We start from the raw sequence: 14,011 nt of genomic DNA, 5'->3' as shown, positions 1-14,011 counted from the left end.
AAATAAGGAAGACAGCTAGAATAGGCTGGGGACAAGAGGCAGAAGCAGAGGCATGTAGGTCTCTTACAAGTTCAAGACCAGTCTGTTTTACATAGGAAGTTCCAGGCTAGCCACAGCTACATGAGATCCCACTGAAGAAAAGAGGAAGAAGAGAAAGAAGTAGTAAAGAATGGGGACTGTGAGATGGCTCAGCAACCAAGAGCACTTGCTGCTCTTCAGAGGACCTAAGCGCTAGTCCCAGCACCTATGTTGGGCAGCTCACAACCATCTACAGCTCTAGCTCCAAAGGTCCTACATCTTCTGGCCTCCACAGGCACCTGCATACAGGTGGCAAACAGACACATATATGTAATTTTTTAAAAGGAGAATGTATAGTTCAAGGCCTTCTGAATGCCAGGCCCCAGTAAATGTTGTCTGACTAAAGGACTTATCACAATGTATAAGTGGCCTCTCCTTTCTAATACAGTTTGAAAATCCTCATGACTTCTTCTACTTAGAGCTATCCAGTAGTACTGTATATTTGAGATTCTTCAAGTGTTATAAAACTCATGATACTATTGTTTATCATTAAAAAAAAAAACTATACTTTTTCCTAGCATAAGCTTGAACAGGTAATACCTGTATCTCAAGGGCCTACAAATTAAACTTTGTGAAACAATAAATGTCAAAAGATAAACATTCAAAGAAGTTTGCAGAAACCTAATATTGCAGAAATAATACTGTACTAATAATTATCCTAAATCTCCTTCAGAAATAGATGGGGAAGAGTGTGAAGGAATCCAGAATGGTCTGCAAGCTGCAGTCTGTAATCAACTCCCCATAAATCTGCATAGATGCCAGCATATTGAGGGCTTTGCTAGGCATAGCTTAACTTAACTAGGCCATTTCCTAAAACTGATAGCCATATTCTTTTATCAATCAGTGCCTAATAATTCTATTGGAGAACCCTAAATCATTAAGTAGAAATTCCTTGAAGGAAATCCAATGTAGTCAAAGTCCATCTCTATTGCTTACTTACATGTGGGGCTCCACGTCCTTGAGTCTAAGTATGCTACAATAGCAGCAAAGAGAGAGTTGCCCAGTGCTGCTCTTCTCATTATCATCATACCATCTGAGTTCTCTTACTAAGGAGTAGTCAACACTTCACATCAAAATTCAACCTTTACAACTGTAAATGGAAATTCCTACAAAGTTGGCCCTACCCAAACTCAAATACCAAACACAACTTACAGAGGAAGAAAAAAAAACTAACAAAAATAAGACTACCATTTGGCCGGGCATTGGCGCATGCCTTTAATCCCAGCACTCGGGAGGCAGAAGCAGGCGGATCTCTGTGAGTTCAAGGCCAGCCTGGTATCCAGAGTGAGTGCCAGGATAGGCTCTAAAGCTACATAGAGAAGCCCTGTCTCGGGGGAAAAAAAAAAAAAAAAAAAAAAGACTACCATTTTAACAGTAATACAGGTTTACACAGAGAGAGGCACACAAAACATGACAGTCAGCATCACCACCAAGTGTATTGTATTGTGCAAAATATCAGAGTCTAATGATCAGACCATGCTCAGAAAAACAGGAGAAACTTGCCAAGCTATTGTTCCATGGTCTGAATTAAAATATAACTGCCCTCTTTTGATTTTGTACTAGGAGGGGTTTAACTTTATGAGTTAGCCAGAAGAATTTGTAACTAAAGAGTAAACAATGCACTAGTTAGAGCCAAGAAGCTTCAGAATTGTAAAATAAAATAATTTTAAAGAGCAACTGGTTTCAGTCAATAACCACAGTTGATGCGTACCACTTACTATTATGAGACAAGCTTAAAAAGAAAAAAAAAAAAAAAGGAAGATATTTCTGAAAGACCACCTCTAAGTAGGCCAATTAAAAAATTTAATTCCAAAAAAAAAAAAAAAAGAGCAACTGGCATTATTTAGCTAGAGAACTTGCAGTTTCGGAGACTGTAGCACAGGAAACCTTATTCTTGCATTCAGTTCTACGACCTGCTCCTGTGGTCTTTTCTCTTCATTCTTGCTGACACAATTCTGATTTCATAGGGGATAACAATGCATACTCAACTCCAATCATAACTGATCTATATCTCTTTGTTCTCTTTTCTGTCAATTATTGGGTTTCTTTGGTACTGTAGATAACTATTATGTGATCGATTCATGGGGAATCGATTCATAAGGAAATACTAGCTTGGAGCACTTTCTGTAAGATTGACTTTTCCACACAAAAAGGGACACTAAGAGAGCATTTTATCCCCACATTATCTTTTTTGCATGGTGTACTGGTATGAGAAAAATGATACCTAGGAATGCAGTTATAACCCTCTGGCCAGGAGATAAGCAAAAGCATTGAGAAAACAATATGTTAAAGATAGTAGAAAAAAAAGATAGTAAAGACCTTAAAGTCACAATTATTTAGATTCATTATAAAACATTTGACATTTACATTATTTTTTATAGTTTTCTTTAGTTGGGATATAAAATAACAAGCTTAACTATATCTTTCTTACACATATGCATATGTGTATGCACAGAAGTATATCAATTGCTGCATTTAGATTAAATTTACCCATTATCCATCCTATACCCCTCTAGCCAATTTCCCTTCTGCTTTTATGACTGAGTTCCATTATATAATTAAGTCAACTAAACAAACTGTCCATGTCCAGACTGATCATTAAGTCTCAGTAAATCTTGCTATTGATGTTAAACAGCATCCCCATGTTTTAAGTTCATTTTAGCTAGGGTGTAATGTCACTACAGCCAAGTGCTTCCTGACACACTAGCTCCCTGTGTTTTTATAACATAATGAAAAGTCTTCATTACTAATTAACATTTTATAATTTATAATTTTAGAAAAACAAATAGAAGTAGGTAAATTAAAATTTTGCTTCGTATTTGCATATTTAAGTAGATTTTACAAACATGTAATGTTTTATAATGCTAATAAATATTTTTAAATTTATAAAGACAAATAACAGGAAAACTGATCCATACTCATACCTTTCCGAGTATTCTCTGTTACATCTACCCCAAACTGGATAATGTCACCAGAAAGAATTTCACATGGTGGACTTTCTTCAGAGCCTCGACTCAATCTCTGGCTATTTATAAAGGTACCATTACTACTTTTAGTGTCTTGGAGATAAAACTGAAAAGAAAAGAAAAAGCAAAGGGTTAACAGTAATAACAGCAAACCTACTTTTTAAAAAGTACCATTAGCTTTGCAAACTACTTCAAGAGGACTTTACCCCTATCAACTAAAACCACTCATTTCAGTTAGTGTTCAGCATACATGAAAATAAAAACTTAAAACTGGATAGTTTAAAATTTAACTAGACATATAGTGGAAACACTTTATAAAACAGCTTGTGTTATGTCCTCAAAGTGTTAAACATAAAGTTAGAGTACAACCCAACAATTCTAAAACTCCTTGGTATTTATCCAAAATAGTGGAAAACATAAGTCTTCACAAAATTTGAATCCAAACATTCATAATAGCATTATTCATAATCAAAAACAGAAACAACTGAAATGTCTTATCAATTGAATAGATAAACAAATGCAGCATATCTACACACCAGGCTATTTGGCAATACAAAAGAATAAAGCAGTAATCATATATACCTTTATATGATGAGCCTACAGAACACAACACAAAGTAAAAAAAGATAGTGGGATGAGTATGATAGCATATGCCTATAATCTCAGCATTCAGGAGACTAAGGCAGGAGGATTATGACATCAAGGATGGAAAACCCTATCTCAAAAGAAAAGGAAAAAGAAAGATATGGATGGGAGGTGCAGTTCAGTGACAGAGTCCTTGTCAAGCATGCACGCCCTGGATTTAATCTCCAGCAGCACAGCAGAGAAGGTGTCATGGGAAAAGCAGCAAGTGTAGTCCTCACCACAAGTCCCCAAAGACCATATATTATACCAGTCCAAGTACAGAAAACATAGCAAATGTTTAAATACATAAAAACAAAAGTATATCAATGGTTACAAGGAATTAAGGTGGCCAGGTGATTGAATAATACAGTTTCTTTTAAGAATAATGGGGAAAATATATAATAAAGGTGATGGTTGCACAACACCATGAATGTACTAAGCTATACATTTTAAAATGTGAATTTTAATTCTGGAATAGTAGCTCATACCTGTAATCCCAGCACTCGGGAGTCTGAATTTAATACCAGACTGAGCTACCATAATAGCTCAAGGCCAAGCAGAGAAATAAAATGAGACCTTAACCCTAGAGTAAAAAGAAAAAGTCTATGATACAGATATTAATAGATTGATATATAAGCAAGAAATATGATAGTTAAACAAGTTAAATTATCCTCCAAAGGTTACAGAGGTAACAGGCAAACAAGGATTCAAATAATATAATCAAAAGAATATTTTCCCCATTACTTCACAATGACTTTCATGTTTTATTATCCTTAATTCATCCCACAAGCACTTACAAGATCAGTCAAATCAAAAGCTAATAATTTGCTAAAAATGTAAAATTGACATTTAATTTATTCCAAGGTGACAATTTAAAGGCTACAACACTACCTATAAATGACGTATTATGCTTAAAACTTCGGACTATGTCTAGAGTTAATTACAGATTGTCTTTGGGTTTCTATTGCTGCAACAAAACACCATGACCAAAAAGCAAGTTGGGGGAGGGGGTATTTGGCTTACACTTCCACATTGCTGTTCATCACTGGCTGAAAAAAATTAGGACAGGAACTCAAACAGGGCAGGAACTTGGGGGCAGAAAATGATGCAGAGGCCTTGGAGGAGTGCTGCTGACTGGCTTGCTACCCATGGCTTGTTCAGCCTGCTTTCTTATAGAACCGAGGACCACCAGCCCAGGGATGACACTAGTCACCATGGGCTGAGCCCTCCCTCATCAATCACTAATTAAAAAAATGCCTAACAGCTGGATCTCATGGAGGCATCTCCTCAACTGAGGCTCTTTGGTCTCTTGATGACTTTAGGTCGTATCAAGCTGACATACAAAAACATCCAGAACATTGGTCATTTATAAAATTCTGTTGATATTTTGCAAATCCATTAACATTTCATGCCAGGAAGACAAGGACTGGCAATGCTGTCAAGAAAGAATATTTATTCACAAAATCCTTCTTAGCATTAAAACCTACTGTATAAAGAAATGGAGGAGGGGACTTTTAATATATCCTTAGGAAATATGGCAATAAGTGGATTCTAGTTTACCTTTTCATTATTTATGTCTGGAAAGTCACAAATAGATAACACAAAATTTATAGTCACTTTCAAACTTCAAATAGTGACCTGTTTGCCAGTTAAGCCAATTTACAGGACTGCAATTCTATTTTTAAAAATATTTTAGATTTATTTTATTTAAATATGTATGAGTGTTTTTGCCTACATGTATATATGTGCACTCTGTGCATGCCTGATGCCCACAGAGATCACAGAGTGTGTCCAACTCAGAGATCACAGAGTGTGTCCAACTCCCTGGAACTAGGGGTGCCTGTGAGTTAGCATATGGGTGCTGGAAATCATTTCTGGGTCCTTTGCAAAAGGAACACATGCTCCAAATCATTGCTCTAGTCACAGTATTTTGTTTTTGGGTTTTGTTTTTCAATATGAAAAGTAAAAGAAAAAATAAAAAGTATATGGAACAAGGTTCAGTACCACTTATTAACACTATTAAAAAGCAAATTAAAATCTATATAGATGTATTATGGCTCATCTTCTCACATATAGATTCTATATATAATTAAAAATAACTTGTCATTATTAGGTCTACACTGTATAGAAATCACTGTATTTACTCTTAGGTTAAGTTAACTAAAGATGTCAACTTATTTGCAAGGACTGGAAGAAACTACGCTTACAGCTCCTGAATTCTTTCACAGAAAGCAGGTATGCCAGTTGGTCCTGTCAAACCAGAAATATTCTTCTTTATGCTTTTTTCCACTTTCAAATAAAACAGTTTTGATCATACTTGAAATTTTTAATTAAGGCACTAGCAGATTTATTCATCCTTTTTCTCAGCACCATAATGAACACCCTAGCAGTTCTAACTAGACATTACTTTGATGTATAGAGTTTTTAAATTTTTTAAAGGAAAAAAAAAAAAAAAAAAAAAAAACCTCTGTGGCTTGAAGACCAAAGTTCAACAAGGGTACTTTCATTGCTCTCATGCATTAATTCATCAATTAGTTAATTGACTTGCTTTTCCAAGTGAGCTTTATGCTCCCTAAGATCATGAATTGATGGTAGTTCCTAACTGAAAGGTTTTCTGTACCAACAATGACTTTCCCTAATTTCTTGCTGACTAATGCACAGTCACAGCACTGTACAAAATATATTATCTGACTTCACAAAGTTCCTAATATAAATTGCTTCTGTAAGTACATACATTGTATGTTACTTTTAATGTGAAATATTTAGAACCTGAAAGTATTTTCATTCCTACTATAATGATACATTGCTTCTTCGTAACCTTTTCAATGTTGAAAAGCTTTGCAAATACCCAAATACCAAAAAGAGCTGAAGTTTCCAAGCAAAACACAAGCATTGTGTGTATGTGATATGATATATTATCTCTCTCTCTCTCTCTCTCTCTCTCTCTCTCTCTCTCACACACACACACACACACACACCATACCACAGACAACCACAAATTCTAACTCCATATAGAAAAAAATTTATTTGTTTATTCCTCAATACAAGCTCTCCTGTACCCCAGGCTGGCCTCAAACTTGCTACCAGCAGACAGTGAGCTTGAACTTCTGATCTTCCACATGCACCCTCCCAGTGCTTTATTAACCAACAGCAACAGCCCCAGCACCACATAAGTGGGACTACACAAAGAATTATGTGTAGACTGCAGATATTGCAAAAACACATTTTTAATCTACCTCAATCATCACCTAAAATCAGAGTGACTAAGACAACGCCAAAATCCAAAAACTACACGGACAACATTTAGGGCCTCAAAACAAAAACAGGGAAAACAGCTGCATGGCCCATATATAATGTGGTTGACTGGATCTGAGTATCACAAAATAGCTACTAGGTATTCCAGGAGCAGTCTGGAGAACAATGAAAGAAAAGGAGCTGAAAATTAAAACATTTAGCTCAACCCAGCAACCATATAAACTTGGTTTTCCAGATGGATCCAGAGCCTTTCTCAATGTGAAACTACACTCTACCACTCTGGTAAACAAGCTCCCCTATAGAAATTCTTGAAACCAATCAGCCACCCAAAGCTACCTTCCAAGACACAGCTGCCCAGTGACAGACAGCTGCTGGAAATTGAACCAAAATTGACTACAGGATAACAAAAGAAAAGATCCAGAAAAAAAGCGAAGGAAAAACATTTTACAAAAACAACAGAAGAGGGCGCTCTGTGAACTTGAAAATAAACTAAGACCTTAGGAAAATAACTAGACATAAGCCAATAATATGAAACAACTGGGGAAGGGTGGAAGGAATTTCTAGAAAAGGCAGAAAGACTCAAAAATGAATAGGAAAAGTTCTACAAGAAGCATTAGAGTGATTAAGTACAGTGAACAATGCCTAAAGAGAAATAAAGAAAATGGAAGCAATTTATAAAATCACAAAGAAAGGAACAAAATGACACCAGCAAAAAGTTAGAGTAGGCAGCTCCAAGCATCTACCCACACAGAAACACTAAAATGAAAAAAGCTGCAGAATCAACCTGTCTAGCACTCCAAGAAAAATGCAAAGACCTAGAGCAGTGCATAAACACTGACTTAAGAACAAAGCAACATCAACGACAAAGTGAGTCAGGTTCAAACATTGCGTGTTTTCTCTCAAACATGGATCTAGATTCTTGTTTGTATGTGTGTGTATGAAACATGACAGTGAAAGGATGACTGGAAGATGAGAAAGAGGTCTGAAGAGAGAACAGAGGAGATAATGGGAGGAAAAACACTGCACGTTCCCTTTCACCGAGAACCTAGATTTTATGTGCACTCGAGAATGCATACTCACACACATATCATTACATATCTATGACATAGCCGAAGGGGGACTATTTTTGGAGAGAAATATGAGCAAAGTACAATGATATACATGTATGAAAACTTCACCAAAGTCAGTTATATCATAAACTTACATATATATATATATATATATATATATATATATGCATATTATAATTTTAAAATGACTCATTTTTAAAAAAGAGGGAGAAAGAAAAGAAAATGGCAGTTTTAAAATGGTAAGAAACTCACCGTTGGCCTGCCTACTCTCCAGAACAGCAGCAATCTGGTAAGTACCAACATGCATTGCCACAATGGGACCTTGGTACCTGGCTCCAGAGGGAGTAGACCAGACTGTAATCACAAATGACTGTGTATTTTCACCTCTCTGAAAGTGACATGAAGGATAGATGCAGAACTCACCCACACTAGAGTCGCTAGCTGATACTGCTTGAAAAGTGCAATTTACCTATCATAAGCAGTGCCACTAAAGAAAGTTAGCTGACGTTATACACCACCACCTTACAAGACTTAAGTCAACCAACGTTACACATTAATAGAAAAAGCAAACCTCACAATCATCTCAACTTATTCAGAAAAGGCATTTGACAGAACATAGCATCCTCTTTTGTAAACATTCAGGAAGGGGGGATTAGGCAAAACTGCAGATTATAAGTCATTTGTAACATGTTGAAGGAAGAAAGCCAGTATAATGAAAATAAACACTATTACAATGAAGAGAAGAACACTGGAAAATCATAAAGAGTGGTAGACAACTGAAAAAAGCTGAGAAACAGAATGACTTAAAAAGAAGCAAGGTATGTGGCCGTGTGAATGGGGCTGGGGAGTGTGGAAGGTGCTGCACTCAGAAATAAGCCAGACAGCATTGGAGAAGAAAGACAAGACAGTCCTAAGTAACAGACCCTCAGTCTTCACAAGTCCCAACTCCAGGGTTTGGATCACCACAGAGTTGCCCAATTATGTCACTGGCTGTGTCTCCAAGGCTGTTTGGCCTGTGCCACCTTGAAACAATCCATTATCTAAACCTGAGAGTGGAGAATGGAGAGGGTGTCTAAATGGGCCTTCCCCTTTAATCAGATTAGTAACTTCCCTAATTGTCATCATAAACCCTACATCTGGTAACTGATGGAAACAGATACAGTGACCCACAGCCAAGCACTGGATTGAGCTCCCGGAGTTCAGTTGAAGAGAGGGAGAAGGGATCACATGAATGGGGAGGTGGGTCAAGACCATGATGGGAAAACCACAGAGACAGCTGACCCAAGCTAGTATGCATGGGACGGAACTAGACCCTCTGAATGTGGGTGACAGTTATGTGACTTGATCTGTTGTGGGGGGTTCCTAGCAGTGGCACCAGGACCTATCCCAGGGCCATGAACTGGCTTTTTGGAGCCCACTCCTTATGACGGATGGTGGGATACCTTGCTCAGCCTTGATGGGGGGAGAGGGGGGAGGCTTGAACCTGCCTCAACTTGTTATGCCAGACTTTGTTGACTCCCCAAAGAAGGCCTTACCCTCTCTGACAAGTAGATGGGGGTAAGAAGCAAGGCAGGTAGGGGACAGAAGAGAAGGAGAAAGGGGAAACTGGGGTTAGTATGTACAATGAAAAATAATTTAAATAAATAAATAAAACAAACAGGGTTAGCCTGGATGGCCTGAGAACAAGTAATAACCACATCAGCAAGGCTGAAGTCAACCTGGCAAAGCTCTAGAGTGAGACAGTAAGAGACAGTCATAGAGGGTAGCAGGTTGGACCTCAACAAAGGAAAAGTTCAGGGAACAAGAGGCTCAGCTGAGGCAGTGACCATACAGGGAGAAGTAATCTGTCATAGATGGCTAGGAACTGACCTCAATTGTCTCCCATACCTCCAAACTCTGCCTGGAGCCAGGGGACTCAACCTCCAGAACCACCTATCTGCTAAGACGCTCACTGCTATAGAGCAAAACTTCTTAAACTGTGTGTTGTGACTCCCGTAGCAACAATCAAAGGTTTCTCACAATGAGACAACCAAAAATTAATTTAAACAAAGACACATGCATCTGGAATGTTTCTAGCAGCACTTGCTCCCAGTGCACATGACTTCATGGTAGCCTTGGTTCTTCAACATGTGTACTTTGCACTGAGCATGTCATCACTCTATGCAAAGCCAATATATACTACCTGGAACCCTTGGCTTGAATTCAAGAGCAGTGTAGCAGCTGCACATACAAACAGTTCTGCTCTTATAGAAATAATTGTTTAATTACAGAAAACACAGACTTAAGTATTTTCCTATTGCCATTTCTTAACATGGAAACATCAAATTAGTATATCTCTGGATTGTATTATGTTAGAATGTTTGATTTTAAAAACTGATGCTTGTGTTCCTGATTTCAATTCTCAGTTAGGATTAGGACAAAACCTTCAATGATTTCCAAAATGATCTTAAACATATTTCTGCCATTTTGTCTATATATTTATGCAAGTGGTATTCTCAGTACTATTGGTTATAAAATCAAAATATTGATCCATTCTGCAAAACTCTGAAGATGAGCTAAGTTTTACAGTGCCAAATATTCAGACATGATGCATAAACAAGCAAAGCCATGTTACTAATAAGCAATTTTGCTTTCATCCTTAACAAATATCAAAATTGCATGTATATCATCACAGATTTATTTAAACTAATTTTATGATTTATTCCAACCAAATGTTTGATTTACATATTGATTCTAGATGCTTACATACCACTGATGGTCACATACAAATTTCTCATTGACAAGTGTGGAAAATTTTAAGAAACCCTGTTGTAGACACTCAGGACTCTGAAGCTCCAGTGGACCGCTGTGCACACACAGCTTCATCCCTCAAGCACAGTACTTGTTTAACAGATTTTATTGTTGTGTTGTTGAGATGGTCTCACCATGTAGCTCTAACTGGCCTCACGCTCATAGAAATCCACCTGGCTCTGTTTCCCAAGTGTTGGGATTAAAGGTGTGTATAGCCAAACCCCAAACCATTTAACATATGCAATTTTTTTAAAGATTCATTTTTATATTTTATAATAAATTTATGTGTTGAAATTGTAATATATTTACATCATTTCATCCTTCCCTTTCCTCCCTCCAACCCCTCCATGTATCCCACCTTGCTCTCTTGGCTTCTTTTTCTTTACTTGGTGGTGGCAGTGTACGTATTCATTAATGTGTAAATATAGCATGTTCGGTCCATATAATGTTACTTGTAGGTATATGATTTCAGGGCTGACCACTTGGGTACTAGATAACCTATTGGGAGCTCTTCCAAGACTATTTCTCCTGCTTTTGTACTCCTTAGTTGCCCTGTCTAGAACTGAGGCCCCCTGAGCTTTCCTCCTTCCATGTTAGCCTGTCTAGTAGTGTCACTGTTGTTTGGGTCTTATTTAGGCAGCCACTATGACACCTATGGACCACAACAATGACTAGCATGGCTTGCGGCATATATATCTTAGTGGTAACCAATTGCTCTCTAAATAGACTTAAGAACTGGTCAGCATGAGAGAGAAGAACGATATCTTAAAGTAAGTTAGGAAGGGATAAAAGAGAGGGTAACAGAATTCATGTGACATGGAAGCCAAAGAGGAGCATTTGGAAGAGGAAGCCAACTTTTAAGAGGGAGTAGAAGGCTGAGAGCAGTAGGGGAAGGAAATGAATTAAAGCAAGGTGTAATTATGTGTGGGTGTGTAATTATGTATATCACATATATGCTTCATAACATATACACACATCTGTATGAAAATGCTGTAAAAATCCTTTACGTTGTATACTACCTAAAAAATGATTTTAAAATGCCAAAAAAAAAAAAAAGAACTGGTCAGCAAGAAGGAAACATACCAGATACTGGAAACCTAGCCAACTATGCAGAGCCAGTGAAGTGACCTTAGAAAAGAACCTACCACTGCTACTTTACTAAACCAACCTAATTCCTAACAAAATTCTAAATATTTATCCTGATACCCACAGATAAGTGTAGTTTACAACCCTCATCAAAGAAATTTCTCTTTACTACAGAGACCATTCCACAATTGGTCAAGTGCAGAAAACAAGACATCATGTGGTGCCCAGTCCCAACTGATAATATTTACAATACAATTCCTGCACCTATGGCTCTGTGGATTATAGTGGAAGAGAGGGTTAAAGTCTGCAAAAGACAGAGGAACAGGAAGTTTACTGTGAGATTGTGTCTCTTAGAAATATCAGAGCAGCTATATCCATGAAGCTATTTGACAGATTGTTAAAGCACAGATTGACAAGCCTGCCTTAAAGATCTCCGTGTTGCTCTTGCTCCCTAGACTTCCAATGCACTTGAGACACAACCACTTCCTAAAGCATAAACCACCTCGGTGAGTACAAACTAGGAATCTTGACAAAAAGGGAGAACTTACCAGCCCACAGACTGTAATGTTAACTGTGACCAGCAGAGGTCACTAGTGTACAAAGAACTGAAGCTAATATTGTGAGGACAGCACTGGCGGACCTGAATTTGGAGCCCAAGCAATCACACATAAAGCCAGCAGTGGGAAAGAGCCAAAAGGATCCTGAGGGCACTAGCCAGCCAGTCTAGCTCAATTGGTGAGCTCCTGGTTCAGGGCAATCTTACGACCCCCTCTGACCTCCAAAGACAGCAGGCACAGTCAAAACACTCATATACATAAAATCTTTTAAAATAAATAAGGTGGCCGGGCATTGGTGGCGCATGCCTTTAATCCCAGCATTTGGGAGGCAGAGGCAGGCGGATCTCTGTGAGTTCGAGGCCAGCCTGGTCTCCAGAGCAAGTGCCAGGATAGGCTCCAAAGCGACACAGAGAAACCCTGCTTGAAAGACAAAAAAAAAGAAAGAAAGGAAGGAAGGAAGGAGGAGGAGGAGGGAGGGAGGGAGGGAGGGAGGGAGGAGGGAGGGAGGGAGGGAGGAAGGAAGGAAGGAAGGAAGGAAGGAAGGAAGGAAGGAAGAAGGTGGTAAGGGATTGAGGAAGACACTCAACACCAAACTCTAACATGCACACACACACATACAGGCCCTTGCTCACACACATACAGAAATACCATACACATGGACACAGAGATACCATACATATACACACAAAAATACACAATCATTACAGAATAATGAAAACATATCCTAAAACAGTATAAATCTAGACATGAGAAAATTTCTAGAAACATGACATACCAAAAACTTAAATCAAGAGGAAATAAGTAGCCTAAATACATCTATAACAAGTAAGAATGAAGAAATAAATAGTACCTCAACAACAAAGGTCCAAGATGGTGCACACTGCTAGATTCCACAGGACCTTTAAAGAAGACCTGACACCTGCTCTTAACCTATTCTATAAAACAGAAAGGGAAAGAACACTAGAAACTCAATCTACAAAGCTATTATTACCCCATATCATAACCAGACAAGGACACACATGAAAAAAGAAAACTGCAGACCAAACTCCCAGATGGATATAGATGTAACAATTCTCAATAAAGAGCCAGCAAAATGGCTCAGTGGGTAAAAGTGCTTTCCAGGGGCTGGAGAGATAGCTCAGCACTCTCTCAAAGGACCTGGGTTCAATTCCCAGGATCCACACTGCAGCTCATAATCATCTGTAACTCCAGTTCCAGGAGATTAGAAGCCCTCTTCTAGCTTCCTCAGGCACAAAGCATGTACCTGGTACACAGACTTACATGCAGGTAAAATACCCATAAAGATAAGCAATAAATAAAAAATTTTAAAACACTTTCCACAAGCCTGAAACCTGAGTTCAATTCCCAGAACCTACAGAAAGGTGAAAAAGAAATAACTCCACAAAGATGTCTCCTGACCTCAACACACAAGCATGGCAGGTATGTATTTATACAGACATGTGCACAATAATAACAAAAGTTTAAATTCTGAATAATAGATTTGCAAACCAAATTCAACAACACATTTTAAGGATCATATACCATGACCAAATGGACTTTATTTCTGGGATCACAGGATGATTCA

The 14,011-nt window shown here is 38.0% G+C and overlaps 1 protein-coding gene across 22 annotated transcripts in view; it reads right to left on the bottom strand.

Moving 5' to 3' along the window:
• Window positions 1-14,011, bottom strand: part of Slmap (sarcolemma associated protein) — a 123,434-nt gene that overhangs the window by 73,969 nt on the left and 35,454 nt on the right. For all 22 annotated transcript variants that reach the window (XM_027389634.2, XM_027389633.2, XM_035453390.1 and 19 more), the window contains exon 2: window positions 3,003-3,150. In XM_027389634.2, coding sequence (XP_027245435.1) covers window positions 3,003-3,150 — 148 coding nt within the window. The remainder of the gene's footprint in view (window positions 1-3,002; window positions 3,151-14,011) is intronic.

Source organism: Cricetulus griseus (genome assembly GCF_003668045.3).
Source record: "Cricetulus griseus strain 17A/GY chromosome 1 unlocalized genomic scaffold, alternate assembly CriGri-PICRH-1.0 chr1_1, whole genome shotgun sequence".
NCBI lineage: Eukaryota > Metazoa > Chordata > Mammalia > Rodentia > Cricetidae > Cricetulus > Cricetulus griseus.
This window is presented reverse-complemented; position numbering and strand designations above follow the sequence as displayed.